The sequence below is a fragment of the Mizuhopecten yessoensis genome, unplaced genomic scaffold, assembly GCF_002113885.1.
Source record: "Mizuhopecten yessoensis strain PY_sf001 unplaced genomic scaffold, ASM211388v2 scaffold2905, whole genome shotgun sequence".
NCBI classification, from domain to species: domain Eukaryota; kingdom Metazoa; phylum Mollusca; class Bivalvia; order Pectinida; family Pectinidae; genus Mizuhopecten; species Mizuhopecten yessoensis.
In genome coordinates, this window is record NW_018404778.1 from 141,137 (window position 1) to 165,520 (window position 24,384).

Consider the following 24,384-nt stretch of genomic DNA (forward strand, 5'->3'; position numbering starts at 1 on the left):
GTTTATATCTGTGTGTGACCTAACAGAAGTAGGTCTCCCTGATGCTGAACACAAAGTGGGTTTATATCTGTGTGAAACCTAACAGAAGTAGGTCCCCCGGGATGCTGAACACAAAGTGTGTTTATATCTGTGTGTGACCCAATAGAAATAGGTCCCCCGGATGCTGAACACAAAGTGGGTTTATATCTGTATGTGACCTAACAGAAGTAGGTCCCCCTGAGGCTGAACACAAAGTGTGTTTATATCTGTGTGTGACAGAAGTAGTTCCCCTGGATGCTGAGCACAAAGTGTGTTTATATCTGTGTGTGACAGAAGTAGGGCTCCCGCATGCTGAACAAAAGTGTGTTTTTATATCTGTGTGTGACCTAACAGAAGAAGGTCCCCTGGATGCTGAACACAAAGTGGGTTTATATCTGTGTGAAACCTAACAGAAGTAGGTCCCCCGGGATGCTGAACACAAAGTGTGTTTATATCTGTGTGAGACCTAACAGAAGTAGGTCCCCCTGAGGCTGAACACAAAGTGTGTTTATATCTGTGTGTGACTTAACAGAAGTAAGTCCCCCGGATGCTGAACACAAAGTGTGTTTATATCTGTGTGAGACCTAACAGAAGTAGGTCCCCCGGATGCTGAACACAAAATGTGTTTATATCTGTGTGTGACCTAACAGAAGTAAGTCCCCCGGATGCTGAACACAAAGTGTGTTTATATCTGTACAAAGTGTGTTTATATCTGTGTGTGACAGAAGTAGTTCCCCTGGATGCTGAACACATAGTGTGTTTATATCTGTGTGTGACAGAAGTAGGTCTCCCGGATGCTGAACAAAAGTGTGTTTTTATATCTGTGTGTGACCTAACAGAAGAAGGTCCCCTGGATGCTGAACACAAAGTGGGTTTATATCTGTGTGTCACCTAACAGAAGTAGGTCCCGCGGTTGCTGAACACAATGTGTGTTTATATCTGTGTCAACTAACAGAAGTAGGTCCCGCGGTTGCTGAACACAAAGTGGGTTAATATCTGTGTGTGACCTAACAGAAGTAGGTCCCTCGGATGCTGAACACAAAGTGGGTTTATATCTGTGTGTGACCTAACAGAAGTAGGACCCCCGTATGCTGAACACAAAGTGTGTTTATATCTGTGTGTAACCTAACAGAAGTAGGTCCCCTGGATGCTGAACAAAAAGTGTGTTTATATCTGTGTGTGACAGAAGTAGGGCTCCCGCATGCTGAACAAAAGTGTGTTTTTATATCTGTGTGTGACCTAACAGAAGAAGGTCCCCTGGATGCTGAACACAAAGTGGGTTTATATCTGTGTGTCACCTAACAGAAGTAGGTCCCCCGGATGCTGAACACAAAGTGGGTTCATATCTGTGTGTGACAGAAGTAGTTCCCCTGGATGCTGAACACAAAGTGTGTTTATATCTGTGTGTGACAGAAGTAGGTCCCCTGGATGTTGAACACAAAGTGTGTTTATATCTGTGTGTAACCTAACAGAAGTAGGTCCCCTGGATGCTGAACACAAAGTGTGTTTATATCTGTGTGTGACAGAAGTAGGTCCCCGGATGCTGAACAAAAGTGTGTTTATATCTGTGTGTGACCTAACAGAAGTAGGTCCCCGGTTGCTGAACTAAAGTGTGTTTATATCTGTGTGTGACAGAAGTAGGTCCCCTGGATGCTGAACACAAAGTGTGTTTATATCTGTGTGTGACCGAAGTAGGTCCTCTGGAGGCTGAACAAAAAGCTTACCTCCGTCTGTCATGCTGCTGCCTCGCTCCTCCATATCCTGTTTAATTTGTTCCAGTTCCTCCGATACCTACAAGTAAACGGCGGAGACTTAATAAGGTGACATGCGGATAAAATCACTTGTAAAAGCACTTGTTTTCAGATTCGGTCAACTCAAAAAAAAATATATAATTATGTTACATGTCTTCATTCCCCTTTCGAAAAAAATAACTGTCTCTACAATTTTAAGATATCTGAAAGCTGTTGGTCTTTTTAATAAAATTTTAATCATCATAACCACTTTGAAAGACAGCTGACAGATGATATCACTAACCTGTAAATTACTTCACCATACTTAGATTAATGTTTATTCACAACGAAGTACATCAATAATTTATCATTTTACATATATTTAAACAAAGGATATTAATGACTTACTTTTCATTTCATGGATCCAGATCTTTGTAAATACATTTTTTTATATGGACTGATGTTAAGTAAGTTATTTACAGTGGCAATGACAATACAGCAGTAAAAAAGTATTTTCGAATTTTATTATTTTATTTTTAGAATTTTCTTCAGGTTGTGAGTATGGTTCATATGTGTGACATTTAGATGACTAGTACGGTACAAAGGTGACTGGGTACAGACCATGCTAGACATCTCACATCAACTCATATCTGTCTGTGCTACATGAACCTTTCTTACAAAACAAAAGGAGTAAAAAAGATTGAAGTCAATATAAAGGAGGGGAGACAACTCCTACTGTGGTTAACAACCAATAATAGAGGCCCAAGGGCCTTAGTGGTCACCTGAGTTATATCATAGGTACTGGTAGCTTTATTTTATTGTTTAGATGTGATGTGGAAATCAGGATGTAAACTAAGTGAAATACAATACTTGTCATGTCATCAAAGGATAAAATTTGAAAATATTGGTAAATGTTCCTTTTGGGGCCCCGCCCTAGCCCCTGGGGATCGGGCAAGAATCCTAATTTTACAATGTAATATCCTCATACCCTCATTCACCAAAGATAATTCTGACTAAGTTTGAGTAATTTTCTGCTGAAAATGGATAAAATATACCCAATAGTGGTATTTCCTTATATAAACTATAGTAAACTTTACCCCCTCCCCAAGGGAGAACAGATAGCATGAGGGTCCTGAAATTTAGAATTTAAACAAAGCCCCTGATGATCTTTCCTTTTATGCACTGAAACTGAATGTAGTACCTCTGAGTCTGGAGAAGAAGATTTTTGAAATATTGGATAATTTTCCCTTTGGGGCCCCGCCCTGGCCCCAGGGGTTGGGGTAGGAATCCCAATTTTACAATTTTGAAGCCTCATCTACCAAGGATGATTCTGACCAAGTTTGAAAAAAATCCATCCCCTGGTTCTTCAGAAGAAGTTGAAAATGTAAAGAGAAATTACGCACGACGGACGACGATGATTTGAATAGGTCACTTGAGCCAAGCTCAGGTGACCTAAAANGAAGCTCAGGTGACCTAAAAAGGGAGATAATCCTTACCTCAGCTAACATCCTTGACCTTTCTGTGACACCCCCACTAGCCTGCCTATACCGCTCCTTTGTCTCCGATAACTGTTCCTGCTCTGCCCTGAACTGCACCAACAAATGCTCCAGCTGGGTGTTAATGTACTTTTCTCGGCTGGAGATCTTTTCCATGGTGCGAGTGATTTCGTCGTGGAGTTTGTCTAAGTGGGTCTTAGTTTCTGTCAGCGACGACTCTATACCGTCTTTGTGTTGGTGCATCTGTTCTACATGTACTCTCCAGTCCTGTACAATATAACACAATGTAGGGACCACGCTACATATATTTTGATTGCTTAGAATGTCTATAATGATGTTACAATACTTGGTGATGGTATACACCTAGGTAGCACAGCACTTTCAATGCACATATTTTTTTTATAAATGATCATTCATTTCAGAATAACATCAAGGTGGGTTTTTTTTATCAGTTTTGTTTTGTTTTGTTTACTAGTATTTCAACAATTCAAATCATTTGAGTTCCAAACAATATTATGGAGAAAAAAAGTTAACAAAAAGAAATATTTATGCTAGAAATGCAAACAGTAATTGTAACATTAAGGAAAAGAAAAGTTACCAAATTTTTGACAATTTTTTTCCATATTTTTCAAACCTCATTAGTGAACTTAAATCTGACAATGAAAAGAAAATGAAAATGTAAAAAATATGCAATTTTATTTTAACCAACTTTAATTTGCTATGAGATAAAAATCCTCAATTATCAGGGAAGCCTTATTTTTGTGTCCTCCACTGACCTTGTTATCTGTACGTATGGTGACCTTCAGCTGGGGCTGGACACGCTCCACCTCTAGCTTCCAGTCGGCAGCATCTGTCGTTGATTCCAGAATATCATCTGGTTTGGTACTCTCATTAGCTTGCTGTTGAGATAAGTAGGTCAAAGGATAACCAATTATCCTGCCTTTGGCAGCAAAGTACAGATCTATTTTATAGCCCATAACCATTGGTATGCTATTACATAAACACTTATGTGGACTTTTGAGATGGTGAAATATGTGATGTGATTTGAAAATATAAAAGTTATCCTGACCGCGGAAAAGCTGAGATTATGTAATAATACAATGTAATATCATAGTCTATGCTTCAACAATGATATTTCAGAAAATTAACATTATTATTATTGGGTTGTTTTGATGCCACTGTCAATAGTTTATTACAGGTGTACAAAACATACGTCAGCTCAAGTCAGTAAAACAATCGTGCTGAACAATACCATACCTTATTGATGGTACAAGATAACCAAGTGTTTATCAAATCTGATTTACAGGAGTTTCTAAAATTCTGTCAGGTGTATAGAACCTAGCCAATTAGATTACAGGAAGTTATTAAGTATATAACAAACAACAATATATACAGTTATTTATAAGTTACACACCTACAGGTCTAGATATTTGTGTTCTGGTGAACTCCTCCCTCGTCATCTCTCTTACTATTCAAAAATTTGAAAGAATGCGGAATGAAATGAATATCCTGTAAACACAGGTAATGAATACCAACCTTACTCTGGCCGAGACGCTTCAGTCCTTCTAAATCCATGATCTGTTCTTCCTCCTCAAACTCATCTTCATCATCACCATGTTGCTATAAAAACATCAAATAGGAATATTTACACTACCTTACATGTTAATATAGTATAATACAATATGTACCTTATAAAAAAAAGTAGATTGCCTTAAAAGGAAATCTGTAAATTACCTTATAAGAAAATATGTACATTACCTTATAAGGAAATATGTACATTACCTTATAAGGAAATGTGTACATTTTCTACAAGTAGATGTTTTTATTTGTGTTTATATCACCTTATAGGTGAATACTTATACACTGTACATTAGTGTATAGTTGCAATTTACATTATTGAATACATTGTAGTTACAGATTTCCCTGTAACTATTTCCTAATAAATTTGGAATCATAATTTGTCTGTTCGTAACGCTGCTGGAGTATAAAATTATTAAACCAACAGATATGTGTATGAGTTAATAAACAACTGTAGTAAAATCTATTATTAATTTGAACATATATTTTCATTTAATGCATCAATTGAAATAGAAAATACAACTAAATTGAAGAGTGAATTATGCGTTATCAAGATGCAGCATCATTTAATTGGCTATATAAAACTATTTTAATGTAATGACATGTAAAATACAAAATTTCAACTAATCATTGTGGAAAGTTACAAAATATGTCTTATGATTGGAGTGCTGTAAGATATAAATAGTGAAAAAATTGTCAGTAAAAGAAGATTAACAAAAAATAAAGAAAAAGTGTAAAATCAGCTTTATATGTGGTCCTCCTATGTGTACACTATCTATGGCATTAACTTATGGTAGTATAATGTTAGTTTATTTCATTACTACAAACTGACATATTTCACTACGACACAAAAATGTCAACTGTCTGGTAACAGAGTGGAAAACAAATGGAGTGATTTCTTTGTTTAAATAGCAATGCTCTGTGACAGCTTTGTTCTCGTGTTTCTTTATTTTATTAGCAATGCTCTGTGACAGCTTTGTTCTCGTGTTTCTTTGTTTTATTAGCAATGCTCTGTGAAAGCTTTGTTCTTGTGTTTCTTTGTTTTATTAACAATGCTCTGTGACAGCTTTGTTCTTGTGTTTCTTTATTTTATTAGCAATGCTCTGTGACAGCTTTGTTCTTGTGTTTCTTTGTTTTATTAGCAATGCTCTGTGACAGCTTTGTTCTTGTGTTTCTTTGTTTTATTAACAATGCTCTGTGACAGCTTTGTTCTTGTGTTTCTTTGTTTTATTAGCAATGCTCTGTGACAGCTTTGCTCTGGTGTTTCTTTGTTTTATTAGCAATGCTCTGTGACAGCTTTGCTCTGGTGTTTCTTTGTTTAAATAGCAATGCTCTGTGACAGCTTTGCTCTGGTGTTTCTTTGTTTAAATAGCAATGCTCTGTGACAGCTTTGTTCTGGTGTTTCTTTGTTTTATTAGCAATGCTCTGTGACAGCTTTGTTCTTGTGTTTCTTTATTTTATTAGCAATGCTCTGTGACAGCTTTGTTCTTGTGTTTCTTTGTTTTATTAGCAATGCTCTGTGACAGCTTTGTTCTTGTGTTTCTTTGTTTTATTAGCAATGCTCTGTGACAGCTTTGTTCTTGTGTTTCTTTGTTTTATTAGCAATGCTCTGTGACAGCTTTGTTCTTGTGTTTCTTTGTTTTATTAGCAATGCTCTGTGACAGCTTTGTTCTTGTGTTTCTTTGTTTTATTAGCAATGCTCTGTGACAGCTTTGTTCTTGTGTTTCTTTGTTTTATTAGCAATGCTCTGTGACAGCTTTGTTCTTGTGTTTCTTTGTTTTATTAGCAATGCTCTGTGACAGCTTTGTTCTTGTGTTTCTTTGTTTTATTAGCAATGCTCTGTGACAGCTTTGCTCTGGTGTTTCTTTGTTTTATTAGCAATGCTCTGTGACAGCTTTGCTCTGGTGTTTCTTTGTTTAAATAGCAATGCTCTGTGACAGCTTTGCTCTGGTGTTTCTTTGTTTTATTAGCAATGCTCTGTGACAGCTTTGCTCTGGTGTTTCTTTGTTTAAATAGCAATGCTCTGTGACAGCTTTGCTCTGGTGTTTCTTTGTTTTATTAGCAATGCTCTGTGACAGCTTTGCTCTGGTGTTTCTTTGTTTTATTAGCAATGCTCTGTGACAGCTTTGCTCTGGTGTTTCTTTGTTTAAATAGCAATGCTCTGTGACAGCTTTGCTCTGGTGTTTCTTTGTTTTATTAGCAATGCTCTGTGACAGCTTTGCTCTGGTGTTTCTTTGTTTAAATAGCAATGCTCTGTGACAGCTTTGCTCTGGTGTTTCTTTGTTTAAACAGCAATGCTCTGTGACAGCTTTGTTCTCGTGTTTCTTTGTTTTATCAGCAATGCTCTGTGACAGCTTTGTTCTCGTGTTTCTTTGTTTTATCAGCAATGCTCTGTGACAGCTTTGTTCTCGTGTTTCTTTGTTTTATCAGCAATGCTCTGTGACAGCTTTGTTCTCGTGTTTCTTTGTTTTATCAGCAATGCTCTGTGACAGCTTTGTTCTCGTGTTTCTTTGTTTTATCAGCAATGCTCTGTGACAGCTTTGTTCTCGTGTTTCTTTGTTTTATCAGCAATGCTCTGTGACAGCTTTGCCCTGGTGCTGTTTTTGTATAATGTAATGTTTGTCATATTGTGCTACCACCATCATTTTATAAAAAGTGTGAAATTAGCTAACGATATCTGTGTGGACATTTATTGCACTGACTACTGGTATAATACTGTTACATGTAGTTTACTTCTGAAACTAAAACCTACCATAATTTTATAACAGAAAAATGTTAACTGTCAGGTAAAACTGGAGAAAGTAATCTCATTATATTATGTATTGAGTGGATTTGAATTGTGTATATCTTTTTTTTTTAATTACCCCATAGAAACATGGATTTGGATTTAGTTAATTGTATACAAAATGTCCTGACAACAAATATCCCTCAAAATCCCTTGCTATTTATACAGCTGGGTAGCTGGAGCAATGCTCTCTGATAGATTTGCTCTTGTACTGTATCATATAATGTTTTAGTTGTAAAATTGTGCTACCATCACCAAAAGTCCAACAGTGCCCTTAGACAATGTATCCAATACCCAGATTTATTTTCATTAATTTGTACAACAATTTCTTTTTAAAAGCATGTCATGAAAGTAAATAGACACCTGCTTTTGATTGATACTGATGTAGTATATGTAGTGAGTACGATAAAAATAGCAACATATATACAATGTATATAAGATAGACAGGGAATTTATTAAGTATCTAAATCTATTTATAAAATTAACATCAAAAATCAAAAGAGCTAAAAACAAATCTACAAAATTACATAACTGAAGAAAACTATTAGTCAAAAGTATTATTTTCTTATCGAAATTTCTAAACTGATAAAAATGTCATTGGAGAAAAAGAAAGAAATATAAATGTACAACAGGAGAGATAATGATATTCTAATTATATTAGACAAATATCTACATGTTACAGCCATACTAAATATTACACATACAGTATAGTAGATACAATGACTTGACTACCATCCATCCCATATCTTGAATATTAACTCATGGTATCAGGCTGTTTTGGTTATAAGATACTGGAGTATATTAATAACTAGAAAATGTCTGTGAGACATAAATGCCCCCGCTGCCATGTGAAAGTAGTTTCAGTGTTTTATAAAAAGGTACAACCACTTTGATCTTGATACCCTGAAACATGCACACACACAAAGTACTACACTTAAAGTTGATAAGTTGATTTTAAAATTCATGTTTTTTTGTATGTTATTACCATCCTGAAACACAAGAATGTCCGAGGTATACCCATACTTGACCTTTAAATAAAGTTTGACCAAAATTGGTGAAAGAATGAAGTTGCTAAGTGTTTGAATTGAATCAGTTGGTGATTTTCTGTATGTAGCAACAGTGACCTTGGCCTTGACCTTGGAACCGTGAAACACAACAATGTCTCATACTTGACCTTTGTATAAAGTTTGACAGAATGAAGTTACTAAGTGTTTACATTGAATCAGGATGGGACGCAACGGACATGGGCAACACTATATGCCCCCCCCCCCCATTTTATGGAGGGGTTGTACCTTTGTATAAAGTTTGACCAAAATCTGTCAAATAATGAAGTTGCTAAGTGTTTACATTGAATCGGGACGGGACGCGACACGACGGACATGGGCAACACTACATGTATATGCCCCTCCATTTTATGGCGGGGGCATAAAAATAACACATTATAACAGCTTTCCTAGGCCTTCTATATAACATTCTCCTGCTTTCCTAGACCTGCTATATAATATCCTCCTGCCTACCTAGGCCTGCTATATAATATCCTCCTGCCTACCTAAGCCTGCTATAAAATATTCTCCTGCTTTCCTAGACCTGCTATATAATATCCTCCTGCCTACCTAGGCCTGCTATATACCATTTTCCTGCTTTCCTAGGCCTGCTATATAATATCCTCCTGCCTACCCAGGCCTGCAATATAACATTCTCCTGCTTTCCTAGGCCTGCTATATAACATTTTCCTGCTTTCCTAGGCCTGCTATATAACATTCTCCTACCTACCTAGGCCTGCTATATAACATTCTCCTACCTACCTAGGCCTGCTATACAACATTCTCCTGCCTACCTAGGCCTGCTATATAACATGCTCCTGCCTACCTATGCCTGCTATATAACATTCTCCTGCCTACCTATGCCTGCTATATAACATTCTCCTGCCTACCTATGCCTGCTATATAACATTCTCCTGCCTACCTATGCCTGCTATATAACATTCTCCTGCCTACCTAGGCCTGCTATATAATATCCCCCTGCTTTCCTAAGCCTGCTATATAACATTCTCCTGCCTACCTAGGCCTGCTATATAATATCCTCCTGCCTACCCAGGCCTGCAATATAACATTCTCCTGCTTTCCTAGGCCTGCTATATAACATTTTCCTGATTTCCTAGGCCTGCTATATAATATCCTCCTGTCTACCTAGGCCTGCTATATAACATTCTCCTGCTTTCCTAGGCCTGCTATATAATATTTTCCTGCTTTCCTAGGCCTGCTATACAATATCTTCCTGCTTTCCTAGGCCTGGTTTATAACATTCTCCTGCTTGCCTAGGCCTGCTATATAATATCCTCCTGCTTTCCTAGGCCTGCGATATAATATCCTCCTGCCTACCTAGGCCTGCTATATACCATTTTCCTGCTTTCCTAGGCCTGCTATATAATATCCACCTGCTTTCCTAGGCCTGCTATATAACATTCTCCTGCTTTCCTAGGCTTGCTATATAATATCCCCCTGCTTGCCTAGGCCTGCTATATAATATCCCCCTGCTTTCATAGGCCTGCTATATAACATTCTCCTGCTTTCCTAGGCCTGCTATATAACATTCTCCTGCTTTCCTAGGCCTGCTATATAACATTCTCCTGCCTACCTAAGCCTGCTATATAACATTCTCCTGCCTACCTAAGCCTGCTATATAACATTTTCCTGCTTTCCTAGGCCTGGTATATAACATTCTCCTGCCTACCTAGGCCTGCTATATAACATTTTCCTGCTTTCCTACGCCTGCTATATAACATTCTCCTGCCAACCTAGGCCTGCTATATAACATTCTCCTGCTTTCCTAGGCTTGCTATATAATATCCCCCTGCTTGCCTAGGCCTGCTATATAATATCCCCCTGCTTTCCTAAGCCTGCTATATAACATTCTCCTGCCTACCTAGGCCTGCTATATAACATCCTCCTGCCTACCTAAGCCTGCTATATAACATTTTCCTGCTTTCCTACGCCTGCTATATAACATTCTCCTGCCAACCTAGGCCTGCTATATAACATTCTCCTGCTTTCCTAGGCCTGCTATATAATATTCTCCTGCCTACCTAGGCCTGCTATATAATATCCCCCTGCTTTCATAGGCCTGCTATATAACATTCTCCTGCTTTCCTAGGCCTGCTATATAACATTCTCCTACCTACCTAGGCCTGCTATATAACATTTTCCTGCTTTCCTACGCCTGCTATATAACATTCTCCTGCCAACCTAGGCCTGCTATATAACATTCTCCTGCTTTCCTAGGCCTGCTATATAACATTCTCCTACCTACCTAGGCCTGCTATACAACATTCTCCTGCCTACCTAGGCCTGCTATATAATATCCTCCTGCCTACCCAGGCCTGCAATATAACATTCTCCTGCTTTCCTAGGCCTGCTATATAACATTTTCCTGATTTCCTAGGCCTGCTATATAATATCCTCCTGCTTTCCTAGGCCTGCGATATAATATCCTCCTGCCTACCTAGGCCTGCTATATAACATTCTCCTGTCTACCTAGGCCTGCTATATAACATTCTCCTGCTTTCCTAGGCCTGCTATATAATATTCTCCTGCTTTCCTAGGCCTGCTATATAATATTTTCCTGCTTTCCTAGGCCTGCTATACAATATCCTCCTGCTTTCCTAGGCCTGGTTTATAACATTCTCCTGCTTGCCTAGGCCTGCTATATAATATCCTCCTGCTTTCCTAGGCAGGCTATCAAGAGCTAACTAAAATGCCCCCTTATTTTAATGTGACAGAAATGACCATGCAATCCAGGTGAGGAGTGGGCAGAGCTTGTATTCGATTTGAACCCCTCAGGATTATACATTTTTGTTTCTATCAAGAAATTAATGGCAATTACAGTTAAAGAGTAGACGCACCCTGAAAATGATTTTCAAAAAAGTCTGAGCAATTAAGATTTGCATCAATGGGCATAGTAAACAAGGTTATTAGTATGGAATTTAAGGTTAAAGCATTTCGAGCTCCATAGGATCAGGTCTAATTTACTGCTCAAGTCGAACGCTATATCTATAACAACAGCCTGTTATAATGAGGTAACTTTCATCAGTTACCTCCCTTTAAAATATCTACAACACTTTACTTCTATTTCAATCTAGAGGAAACAACCAATTGGTATGGTTTGTGAATTTGGTTAACATACAGCAGTATTAACTCATTATAAATATCATAGAATTAATTTGATTTGATTTGAAAAAACTACAGGAGGGACAATAGTTGTTAACTGTGATTATATACCCACCGACTGCTGCATATACTGGAAAGTGTTAAATCAAACGTAAACAAACATCTCATTGGTCAATACTACTGTGATCATATGTAAACAAATATCTCATTGGTCAATGATACTGAGATCATATCTAAACAAACATCTCATTGGCCAACGATACTGAGATCATATCTAAACAAATATCTCATTGACCAACAATACTGAGATCATATTTTAACAAACATCTCGTTGGCCAATGACACTGAGATCATATTTTAACAAACATCTCATTGGCCAACAATACTGAGATCATATCTAAACAAATATCTCATTGACCAACAATACTGAGATCATATGTAAACAAACATCACGTTGGCCAATGACACTGAGATCATATGTAAACAAACATCTCATTGGCCAATGATACTCTGATTAGATGTTAACAAACATTTAATTGGCCAACCAATCAATGTGATAACGACAAAGCATTAGAACAGCTTATAAACAAACTGGTACATGTAATGACCACCATGTCACAAAGAAATTACTGTTGGTGTCTTCAATTATGTTTATGAATAATAAGGACAATGGTTGACTAGAACTGTAAGACATAAGCTTAAGTAATACACTCTATCTCCGAAAAGTTTTTAAATATAATTTTGTGTAAAAAGTTGTATCATTCTTTTTGGAGAAAAAAACCCTGATCTAATTAAAGCCCCTGGTCCCCATGAAAATGGTCCAAATCAAAAATAATATTGCAACGTTTGAAACTTCATTGAGTGATCAAACAAGTTAAAAATATTACATAATTACAATTTTAGAATTTTTGTAAGATATTTCATAACAAAATATGTTTCCACCACAGAATATTGCTACATTGTAAGTTTCTCTGCAGTACAACTGTGGACATAGACATTACAATTTTGAGTCGTAATTCAACACAGCAAACTTGCACCAACACAAAATTAAGAATAAGCCAAAAAATGTGTTAAGAGAACTTTTGATAACTTATTTCTACCATTTTATAGGAAGCTTCAAACACCATCAGTGTATAGTCACCCAAACTGCTTACAGTGTTGAGCCCAGGCCCTGTATTCATGAAATCGTTCTCATTTTCAAGCATAAATTTTGAGCTCCAGACTAATTTCTTGTTCTGGTTATAGATTAATAAAAAAAGTTATTCTGTAGATTTGGAAAAACATTAAAGAGACTTCCAGCCGAATACTGTTTTCGATGTTTACGTTTGACTTTTTGATCTTTTGACATGATTTAAGTGAGCTACAAGAAAGCTGGTTTGAGCACAGAATCCATGCTTGAGCATGAGAACGGTTTCCTTAATACAGGCCCAGGTTTCTGTCGACAGCTGTACATACCTGAAAGAAGTTTTTCTCCACTTCTCCTAGAGTCAGCTCAGCATCATCTTCTATCACTGTCTCCTCCTCCGTCTCCTCTGTAGGGTACTCTGGTCTATAGAAACCTCATATTACTTATTGACAGCTCAAGATAGAGTTTAGTTCAATGCTTCGGTCCATAACAGGCTATTTATGCAGACTTAAACTTTCACGTTTTTGACCCAAAATAAGAAAAATAGATTTACACAGTTTATAATTTTGCGATCTAGACATGTGAAGGAACTAATTTTTGCAGTGTTTAATTAAGCCCAGAGGCGGAACACTGTCAAAATAGTCCAATGGATACACTTTATTACAATATACTGAGCAACAACAAGTGTGTGCTCTAATATCATGTGAATCATCAACAAAACTATTATATGTGTGATATCATTATGGTTGCTGCCAAATTAAGCATTCCTTTAGAAGCAGTAGCCTACTGTTAATCCTGAAGTAACACCCCCCCCCCCCNACCTACATTACAGTGGTCATAGTAATTGAAAAGCACCCACTCACTTTTCCCAGGAGAAATTTGTAGACTTGAGGGCCTCGTCTGCAAGTCTGGTGAGGACATAAATTGCATGCTCTCCACAGCCCTGCTTAAGTTTGGACGGTGGAAAGTCTATCTGGTGTCCCTGTAAATGAAGTTAATAAGAAATATTCATGAAGAATGACAACGAAAAGCAAACTGATGCTGTATTAGCCTTAGTTTGTTATGTGCACAACTACCTGAGGAAGTAATCAAGTATACAAAACTGTCCCTAGATATGGTCTAGTAACAAACACAGAGACAAATACTGTTTATGGACGAACATATCAGCAGATTCCAGTATAGCCCCTAGCTATATCTTTGTCACTTAAATATTGTACTATTATTTCTAAATACATATAAACATTAATATCAAAGTTTTACTTTATGCACAAACAATGTATTTATTAACAAGCCATTCGGATTGATATGTCTCGCCTATGCCCCACTTTGAATTGACCATCAATGCACATATCAAAGAAACTAACTTAAACACAAAAACTCAATGTTGATGTTGATGCTATCAAAGTCAATGGACCATGAAAGGTAGGCCACATCCAGCATTTGATGCATGGGTTGAGATATACTACCTAGGATGCATCTATGGTCCAAGTTTGGACTTGGTTCTGTCGCCGTAAAAGCAACACCTATGTCTCGCTTCCACTTCGTGGCGGCGGGAAAAAATTGTTTGTGTATAAAGTAAAACTTTCTAACAACATATTTCCAAACTGAGGATATTAGCATAAAAACATTATAATTTTCAAATACACTTTTAACAGGACTAGTTCATGTAATCTGTAGAATATTTTGGTGATCTTAGAATTCTCTGTTGAAATACAATTGTTGTTTAAAACCAATCAATACTTACCAGTTTTCTGACTTCCTCCAATATACTTGATATCGTGGCATTGGGATCATCGTACTGTAGACATAAACCAGTACACTCGCAATGGTATTCAACAAAGCAATTTTATAAATAAAACTTCACATGTTTTTAATCTCATCTTCTTTTCAGGCAATGAGTTCATAACTATTTATTTGTTCTGTAGTCATTCATCATGAACAATAGGAATTATACAGGAGTGGATGTGTCGCCTGCTCGGCGCTTTTAGTGAGAAAACTGTTTTGGCTTGAGTTATCGCGTAAACAAGTAACGGCAAAAACGATGAACATCGTTGCTATGTCAAGTGTGATATGCAAAAATGCAGAGTTGAAACTTGACAGAAAAACGTGTAATATATGCTAAACATTATTGCTTCTTTCATTACCATACAGAAGTTGAAAGGAATTGATTAAAAACTTAAAATAAGTTATTCCATTTACTACGTATACACACTGCCCTTATTTGGCATTTCGCATTCTAAAATGCGAACTCATCTGAGCTATATTAGTGTGCAATATGTGTACCAAGTTTGAGTTCAATCAACCCAAAGGAACTCTAGCTATCGCACAGAAACCTTGTTTCGGACGACGTATGGCGACGCCACAGAAAAAGTAATATCTATGTCGCCTCGCTTTGCAGGCAACACAAAAATCAGGAGCTTACGAATATTGATCTCACTTAATCTGGAACTGTTATGAAAAATGCAGATACATTTTAGAAATTGAAGAATTAAGGTGGCTCCACACTTTCGCAATTAACCAGCAAAATTCGTNGGTTAAATCTTGTATTAAATAACCAATAAATGTTTCATCTGCCATTTGTATACAACTCTTTTTACATCTTACACATATGTTGTACTGTAAATACTTACATTTCATTACAATACATTTGTATAACAAGAACAATTTTTGTTCTGTTCATAATTTGCAATACATGCATGAATTTATGTCCTTGTGAAATAAGCAGAATTGTGAAGTTATGGAATTAAGTGTGCATGAACTATATGTAAAATAAATGTATGAATTCTTTTTGAAATCTACAGTAAATCACACAACTTCACTAAAGCTTTTAAACATATAAAACATCAACAAGGGCTACAAGCAATACAAAATTAAAATTTCTTAAATTAACCTCATTTAGAAAGCTCTGATCACAAAATATTTCATTTTAATCAAATTTGTATATTGTTGCAGTGATTGAGATTAAAGAGTTGCTGCTTAAAATTAGATAAAGTTGTAAGAAAAAGGCTAAGCCAATGATATTATTTCAATTATTCATTCTTTTAAATGAATTCTTTTATCAGACTGATAAAAATATAAGTCTAAATGCTGATGGAAATGGTAGTGGGGCATTTCATTAATCTACTATCAGTCTGTACATACTTCCTGTGGTTGTTCAAAACTCTTGCCAGCCTTCCTCAGCAGCCAAGCCGACAGTGAGGTAAACATGAAGAACTGTTCCCCTGGGTTTGTTGGTATGGCGAAGTAATGTCTGAAATTATTGTACAGTAAATCAGTGTATATCTATAATATAATGCATTGATCAATGAGCACATTTCAGAAGAAAATAAGTGAGCACTTTTAATTTGAAATGTCATCCTGTCACCATCCCATTCCCTTGATGATTTAAACTTTTATCACAAAATTAAGTTCCCTTCGCCCGAAGAGGTGCTCTATGATAAATATTTTGGAGATAAACACATTTATTCTGCAGGCACATGTAACCATCAAAATAAAACAACTTCAAGTCAACTGTGGTTGTATCAGTTGAAATTATAGACAATCCATTACAGAATGTTTAAATAATCATTGATATTAAAGTTACTTAATGAGGTTTGGTTTGGTTTGGTTTGATTTTGTTTAACAGTCATTTAAGGACGTAAGTTAATGAGGCTTCACTTATGATCAATTGTGATGTTATAATAACTCAGAATTATAAAAATGTAACTATTTTGACATCCGATACAAAATTAAAATAAATGTATCCTTTTTTCTTTTTTAATATACAAATACCATCTTCTACCACATGTCACTATAGTTTTTTACGAAGATTATGGAATATTTATTGATTAAGGTAGACATAGTTTCTTAATAATAATATGTATTATAACCTCCTGCATCATTTTGAAACAGACCAAATTGTTATTAGGTGTGAAAATAGACATGTATGCTAGGCGAGAATAAACCAATTTTGGCATCGCCATATATTCTAATAAATATGTAGAAAATTGACAATGACCCAAAGTGATAGAGCACACTGTTAATTCATCATGTTGTACCTTGATATTGGTTTCATATTAAGTACACGGGAAAACTCCTTCTCATAATTCAGTAATCTGAGTTTGTCTAGGAATTCTTCCATGACGACAAATGGCATGTAGACAAGACCAGGCCCGCCATCTTCTACTTCTTCCCCTCTTCGCTTGTCTTCCGACATCTTGACTCTCCGCAGTAGCACTACCTAGGCTCTGCAAAAATAAACAATGGCCCGACACAGACGGCTGATCAACAGAAAATTATTTGTTTCCCCTGAACATCTTCCCTATCACAAACATGGACCAATTATCCAAATAAATGGATCAATGGGTTGGGGAAGACAGTGCAAGCCTTTTCCCCACTTGAATTCAACATTATACACAAGTGACAATATTTTTGGGGAGTGGGATTCAACTTTATCTGTTGTTGCTAGGGGAGATAATAAAACAAGAATACTAATACCTATAATGCAGTTTAAAATTGCATCGCTTTTCCATGTGTACATCCCTTTCAAAAGCTAGGCAAGGCTAAGAAAGGTGTTGTTCAAATTGATAAGGAAATCAATTTGATGAATATTCTTTGACTGTTTTTGTTTTAATATGACACAAATACGAACCAGACAAGTTAAATGGCGGTGAAATGAATAGGGGCATCGGAGTGCTGTAAGCTAGCATGTTTCAACGTCAGCTTGCAGCAGACCTTGGTGTGTCTCAAAGTGGGGTGGCAAGAATGTGGAATCTTTCCCTAACTAACGGAAACCATCCAGACGTCATGCTGGAGGATGTTCTAGGGCTACAACGCAGCTACCTTCGTGATTTTAAGGGTAACCCTTTTCCTGTGGCTCATTTTCCAACTGTAATTACAGTTTTTGGATTTTTTTCATGCTGATTAATTAAAAGAACAATCAATTTTTCAAAAATAATCACAGTATAAACCAAATAAAATATTTATTTTTTTGCCCAAAAAAGAAAGTGATCCTTAGCGAAATGTGAATAGCATATATGTTTATCAATATTGTGTTGGGTATCCACAGCTCTGATATGGAATAAAATTGATAGAACTAAAACATTTCATCAGTCTTTGGCTCTCGAGCCACGTCCATCATGATCCTAAATAAATTACCAGTAGTCAACATTTAGTAAAACATGTTACATAAACAATTATACTTACATTTTTAACTAGTTAAATAGAAAACACTGAAGTACAGTGTATATGTTTAAATGTTGAATCAGTTATGTTTGAATAGTTAAAATTTAGTGTACAGGGGATCAGGTTGTTGTGACCTAAATATGTTGTAGTGCAAAACTTTTTCTTGTCTGTTTGGTGGTATGAGACCTTCACAATGAGTCACTTCATATAGTTCATATAGCGATGACGACGATTGACAGCTGTGAGCTTCTTGTGGCGCGTTTGAATATATGTTCAAGTCACCTTTAGTCATATCATTATACTCCCATCTACATTCTCACTGGTAACGGGTTGTTTCGCCCTAAATCCTGTTCGCCCTAAATGTTTTTTAAAAAATTGATATGCTTATATAATAATTGATATTCAAATGTATTTTTATTTATTTGACAGCAGAGTCAGCTTTTCACAGCCGTCGTTTGTCACACTCACTTATAAGACAAACACATTTTTTCTATGAAATTGATTTTAATGATATGGAAGACTAAGAAGACTTGATTTGTGACTAAAAACTACTAAAATTGAAAGAAAATACCATACAATAATTCACCCTAATATTTTTGTTTTAGGGCGAAACAACCTAACACGAAACAACCTAAGGCGAACAGGATTTCGGGCAAAACAACCCCGAACCCTCTACAGTATACAGCATACTCTAGGTCAGTTATTCGGTAACACAATTGTTTGTGAAATCACAGATAATGTAATTGCGAGGTGAAACATAAAAACAGTATTTTTTAATCGCTGACAATTTAACATCTCATGATGCTCTAATGCATTAGGGCGAAACAACCCTTGGCAAACACAACTGGCATGAAACAAAATAAAGTATTTAGGGCAAAATCATAAGTACTGGCCTGGTCTGTCAAAACACCTAAACTGTGAGTCAATAGGGTATAGGGTGTAGTGACAGACGAGGAGGCTAGTACAGCAGTACATTGTAAAATATCAATCACGTATTATGCAGAATTCAAAATCCGACGATGTCAAAGGTAAGCAAAAGCTACGCTCTTGACAGGATTTGACTTTTCAGTAGTAATGGACAACCCCCTCCGCATTAAAGCAATATTGGTATCTGTGGAGTATAACATAAAGATAGATAGATAGTAAAATTGGCACGGTAACCGTGCAGTTTAGATTCGGCCCTCAAGGAAAACTAAACTGCAATAAACACAATTTCCTCTGGGAAAGCAGAACAGCAATAAACATTATTTATTTAAACTGAAATTCTTAATGTTAATCAATGACTTCTTAAACATGTCGATCTGTAACATTACAACACTTAATCGGTGTTATTTACCTGCTGTCACAAGTTTGCCTTGGTTTTCGTTTGGAAAGAATTTCATCGACGTAGTTTTACGCTTGAGCAATAGTGCCCTTTTTCCGTTTTTACAAAACATTTGCATGATGTCGAGTTTAACCCATATTCACCACATGCGCCTTAACTTCAACCACTTGACTTCCGTTAGAAGCATTTTATCTCCAGTTTAAGCCTTTATAACTAACAGCAGAGTCTTTGATTTAAAATTTATTTATAACTACAACAATAAAGATCACATGGTCATAACTAACGAGTTTATTTGTAATTTTCAAAAACATTGCCGAGCTGGTTGCAGACGAATTTTTCTAGTAGCCTCATTCTGAGGTTGCCATCAACAAGCAACATGGCGTCGAAAGGCAAAGGAGATCCGAATTTGGATGAATTCTTAAGCAAAGTTGATCAAATTGGTAAGAATGTTGTGCACGTACCACACCAAAAGAGGTCGAACATAGAGAACCGACTGCTCTTCGCTGAAAGGGCGAATTTTAAAATCTTTCCGGGAAATAATAGGATGCTAGCTCCAAATGATCCTATGGCATTTGACACTTCAGATCTAGATAACAGCTTAGAACGTGTTTACTCATGATCTGCTCCGTTATAACAGTTTATGTTGAAATTATCTTGTGGAAGTGTCTACAAGTGGCCATATAAATACTCCATTCTGATATTAAATGTTTTGTTTTCTCCAGGTTGAGAGTATCTATTGACATTAAGGTCTATTTCCATAGATCATCCACAGGCTACGTCCAATAATAAGCTATCTTCACAGCTTGGTAGTTTTTATAGGACTTCAGGCCCATTGAATCTCGTGATCCCCAAAGACTGTAACAATGAATTCTTCTTCTTTAGGGTGCTGGGCTCCATCTATAATGATGATTATGCCCTCGGGGGTCCTATCACAGAGACGTGAAAAAAAGGGTTATTTACGGTGATTAGTTGGGGGGGTTGTTGTTCAATTAAGGTATAGAAAAAAGGTAAAAGCGGGCGTATGGCGTAATTGGAAACTATATTTTACCAATATGACTCTAGATTTAGTTAACAATTTCTAAACAGAAAACCATGCTTTGCGAAAAATTTATGAAAAGTAAATCAGCAGCAGGATTTTAAGAGTAAACCTGTAACAGGACTAGGCTGGAAAAAAATCTGATCATCAGCAGCTCTCTGGCTAAGTCCCAAAAAAGTGAGAGGAGGTTACCGTACATGAAAAACCTCTTTAGTAAAGTTTACAATGAATTCTCTATTATTTTGTCAGCGTTGTCACTAAGTTTTGAAACGTGTAGTTGACTTAAAATGAATAGCAGATTGGTTTTTACACACTAAATAATGTTTGACCTAGGTATATGTATTTTGAAAAAATATATTGATCAATGCAGGCAACCAGCTTTTAATGAGAATACTGATTAATTCTTCTGCAGTGGGACAGCTGGGATCCTAATTGATTTGATTATCTGAGTATGATGCTTGTTGATTATCTGAGTATGATGCTTGCATGTTGATTATCTGAGTATGATGCTTGTTGATAATCTGAGTATGATGCTTGTTTAAGATGAATTTTAATGTTCAATAGGTTTTTCAATGCAATCAGTTTACACAATCTAGGTTAATGAAAAACATAAATTGAAAATCTCGCCTTTAACCAAAACAGTATCAAGTTTGATGGCACCCTGCCTCCAGCACACATACACACATGCACGCATATATATATATATATTATATATATATATACAATGTATAACACAAACTGAGCCACGTGCTTAAATGACTTAAGCTGTTAATAGGACGTTAAACAAAAACAAAAAATTGTTTGACTGCCTGATAGGAAGTGGAAAGACTATATGGGTTTCCTTCGGGTTTCTATTAAAATTATGATTAGACTTTGCCTGCTACCTTCCAGGCCATGGAGAATTAAATGATTAATATAAGTTGATATATATATATATATAGGACTTGTTTTATGATTGGTGTAAAATATATAAAGTTTATATATATACACATATTTATAGTACCAGCCCTCGGGTTGATTTTGATTCACTTCACTTTCCTGACCTAAATTTCATTGTAAATATTGAAAGATAAAAACCTTCTCGCTCCAACAAAACATCTACTAGCCCGGGGCATGAGGCTAGCTACATACCTGCTATATCATGTAGCCTTGTGCTACAGGGCCACCACTGGTTTTGTTTGTAAACTACATGCGTTATTTATTCATTCTAGAATCCATTGTTAAGACCCTGAAGTATGGAGACGACACTCAGGTCAAGACAGCGATGCAGGAGGCTGATCACATGCTGGCACACGCCAAATCAAACAAGGGCCATTTTCCTGAAGACTTCGGACCTGTCGAACCTGGGGACGAGGACCTTCCCAAAACAAAGACTGGTCAGTCACATGAAGTTATTATCTTTTTATAATAAAACATGATCTATTGCGAAAAACTAACACCAAATACTGAAAAAGCTGAGTAACAATCTCTTTTGTTAGATAAAACTATGATTGTGACCTGTTGTGTTAGGGTTAGCATTACGGACACACAGTAAACAAAACAAAAAATGTATTAATTTTGTCTACTTTAATCATATTGCAACGTTTGCGTGTAAATCTTTTTCTCCCCATTTATGTTTTGTGGTAGGTAATCGTTTCATGTGCATGTTTTGATAAATTAATGGGATTGTCTTTATTGTCGCGATTACGTCCCTGTTTATATATGTACTGATACTAATTTGACTATGTGAATACTTGTAATTGCATTCAGTATAAAATTATCAAGTAAATAAATAAATAACTTTCAACAGAATAATTGCATGGTCACTGGTTTAATGTAATTTTGTACATGTATGAAGCAGAATTTATAGCTGCAGTTTAAAAATGCTGTGTTAATTTGTGCCATATTGTTCATTTAGTCATCCTCGTTATCCAGTAGTTATGTTCACTTTCGCTCTCTGCACCCCTGGAATATGTCAGCAAAATTGAAGGCTCGGTGTTTGCCACCTTGTTGATGAGACAAGAAGACTAGTTCGATCCTTTGATGTACATCAAAAGAATTCCGCGGTCACCTAACGGTAAAAATTGACAGCCTTTAAAGTCGGGCATCTCTCCTTTATAATCTTCAAAGGACAAGTAACAGCCTAGTGATTGGTCAGTTGTTTTTTTTACCTGAGACCAATCAAACAGCTATTTTTGTGCCTTCAATTTTGCTATGACATATTCCAGGGGTGTAGAGAGTGAAGGTGAGCGTAGCCCCTGGATATCGAGGATGTCATTTAGTAAGTGTTGTAATCTTTCACTGAATGAGCATGTTTTATCTGGTTTAACCAATTCTTTTTTCCTCAAGGCTTCAGTAAGACAATGATCAATTCAGCCCCAACTCCAGACAAACCGGGTGATGATGATCCACAGTACGACAACGCAAGCCAAGGTATGTACCTAACAGTGACTACAGACTGAGAAAGATTAACTCATTCACCCCTGCAATTTCATTTGAACTATTCCAACCTTTGTATTGGGAGAGCTCAAATGTGTCCTCAGGGGTGAATAAGTGAAAGTGTTGATTTTGCTTACTGCTGTCAAAAACATTAGGGTATACATGTACATAGGTAGCTTGGTAAGGAAACCAAACTTCCACAAGGTTAAGTCATTGACCCCTGAAATTTCATAATGAACCATTCTAACCTTTGAATTGGAAGAGTTCAAATGCGTCTCCAGGGGTGAATGAGTTAAAGATGATTCTTTAGCTAATTATTTAGATGTCTAATTGGAGTTGTCCTAAATTTTGTCCTGCCATAGGGCATCTCCAAAAAATTATAAAGTTCCCATCAAAAAAAAAAAATTATGGTTTCAAAGATCTATACCCATGGTATAGTGTAAGACCCTCACTTCTAAGCCCTTGTTTAACCTTTTAGAGTGCTAAGTTTGATGGTATAGTGTAAGAGCCTCCCTTCTAAGCCCTTGACTGGCTTGTTGGGTTGTCTTGGTTCAAACAGATGACAAGAAGACAAACAAAGCTTACTGTATGTTTATTGTGGTTTTATAGTTTTTTTGCTAGGTAAATTATAAAGACAGACCAAACTCTGTTTTACATGTTCTATTGATTCATAGGAGAATTTGATCCTTAAAAACATTGAAATACACACAGAGAAATACAAGTTAAACATTCGCAGACGCCTTGTCCGAGTCAACATAACACAGACACCTTGTCCGAGTCAACATAACACAGACACCTTGTCCAAGTCAACATAACACAGACACCTTGTCCGAGTCAACATAACAGACACCTTATCCGATTCAACATAACACAGACACCTTGTCCGAGTCAACATAATACATCTGGCTAAAAATAGACTGTAAACATTGGTATGAAAGACTTAATTACACAAACTTCAAAGACATAACTAGAAAACTAAAAAGGCTGTCAATATTAAATAATATGAATCATATACCTGAGTGGTTAATAATGAAACCGTGTTTTATAAACAATTAACTAAGTGGTTCTGAAGAGAGCTGTAGCCTATAAGCCAAACACTTATCCAAATGCTGTATAATGGTGGAACAGACTGTCACTGTAGAGTTTACTTTTACAGATTCCTTCATGGTTTCTATGGAAGCAGATGCACATGAGAGAGCAGAAAGACGGAAAAAAAGACAGAAGGAAGCAAACATCATAAAGGAGAAAGGAAATGAGGAGTTCAGACAAGGGAACTATGAGAAAGCATTGGAGTTCTATTCAGAGGTATAATTGACTTTAAAAAAAATAATAAGTACTTGTTATTCAATTTAAAAAGAGGCACCTGTGATCTCAATTATAATCAGTGCTATCTTCAGTGTTCACTTCAACACTACTACAATATTGAAATGAAGAACAAGAAAGACAATGTCAGGGACATATTTCGGTTTGTGTATCACATTCCTATATATAGTAGTCATTGTTATTGCCTCATTGGGATCCAGCATTTAAAAGTCTAATGGAAA

The 24,384-nt window shown here is 36.3% G+C and overlaps 2 protein-coding genes across 4 annotated transcripts in view; one reads left to right on the forward strand and one right to left on the reverse strand.

The window, feature by feature from the left end:
* The window catches only part of LOC110446642 (intraflagellar transport protein 57 homolog), a 24,509-nt gene extending 5,026 nt beyond the window's left edge, over positions 1 to 19,483 (reverse strand). Inside the window, exons 1-11 of one of the 2 annotated variants that reach the window (XM_021491895.1) lie at positions 19,399 to 19,483; positions 16,937 to 17,125; positions 16,041 to 16,149; positions 14,644 to 14,697; positions 13,763 to 13,881; positions 13,229 to 13,322; positions 11,889 to 11,903; positions 4,781 to 4,864; positions 4,021 to 4,143; positions 3,245 to 3,511; positions 1,743 to 1,809 (exon numbers count right to left, since the gene is read on the reverse strand). In XM_021491895.1, the coding sequence (XP_021347570.1) occupies positions 1,743 to 1,809; positions 3,245 to 3,511; positions 4,021 to 4,143; positions 4,781 to 4,864; positions 11,889 to 11,903; positions 13,229 to 13,322; positions 13,763 to 13,881; positions 14,644 to 14,697; positions 16,041 to 16,149; positions 16,937 to 17,094 (1,090 nt within the window). In that variant the 5' untranslated portion in view covers positions 17,095 to 17,125; positions 19,399 to 19,483. The remainder of the gene's footprint in view (positions 1 to 1,742; positions 1,810 to 3,244; positions 3,512 to 4,020; positions 4,144 to 4,780; positions 4,865 to 11,888; positions 11,904 to 13,228; positions 13,323 to 13,762; positions 13,882 to 14,643; positions 14,698 to 16,040; positions 16,150 to 16,936; positions 17,126 to 19,398) is intronic. The other variant, XM_021491896.1, reaches the window with a different exon arrangement.
* Positions 19,484 to 19,632: 149 nt separating this feature from the next.
* Positions 19,633 to 24,384, forward strand: part of LOC110446644 (tetratricopeptide repeat protein 12-like) — a 30,245-nt gene continuing 25,493 nt past the window's right edge. For both annotated transcript variants that reach the window (XM_021491898.1, XM_021491897.1), the window contains exons 1-4: positions 19,633 to 19,826; positions 21,634 to 21,798; positions 22,751 to 22,834; positions 23,997 to 24,145. In XM_021491898.1, coding sequence (XP_021347573.1) covers positions 19,763 to 19,826; positions 21,634 to 21,798; positions 22,751 to 22,834; positions 23,997 to 24,145 — 462 coding nt within the window. In that variant the 5' untranslated portion in view covers positions 19,633 to 19,762. The remainder of the gene's footprint in view (positions 19,827 to 21,633; positions 21,799 to 22,750; positions 22,835 to 23,996; positions 24,146 to 24,384) is intronic.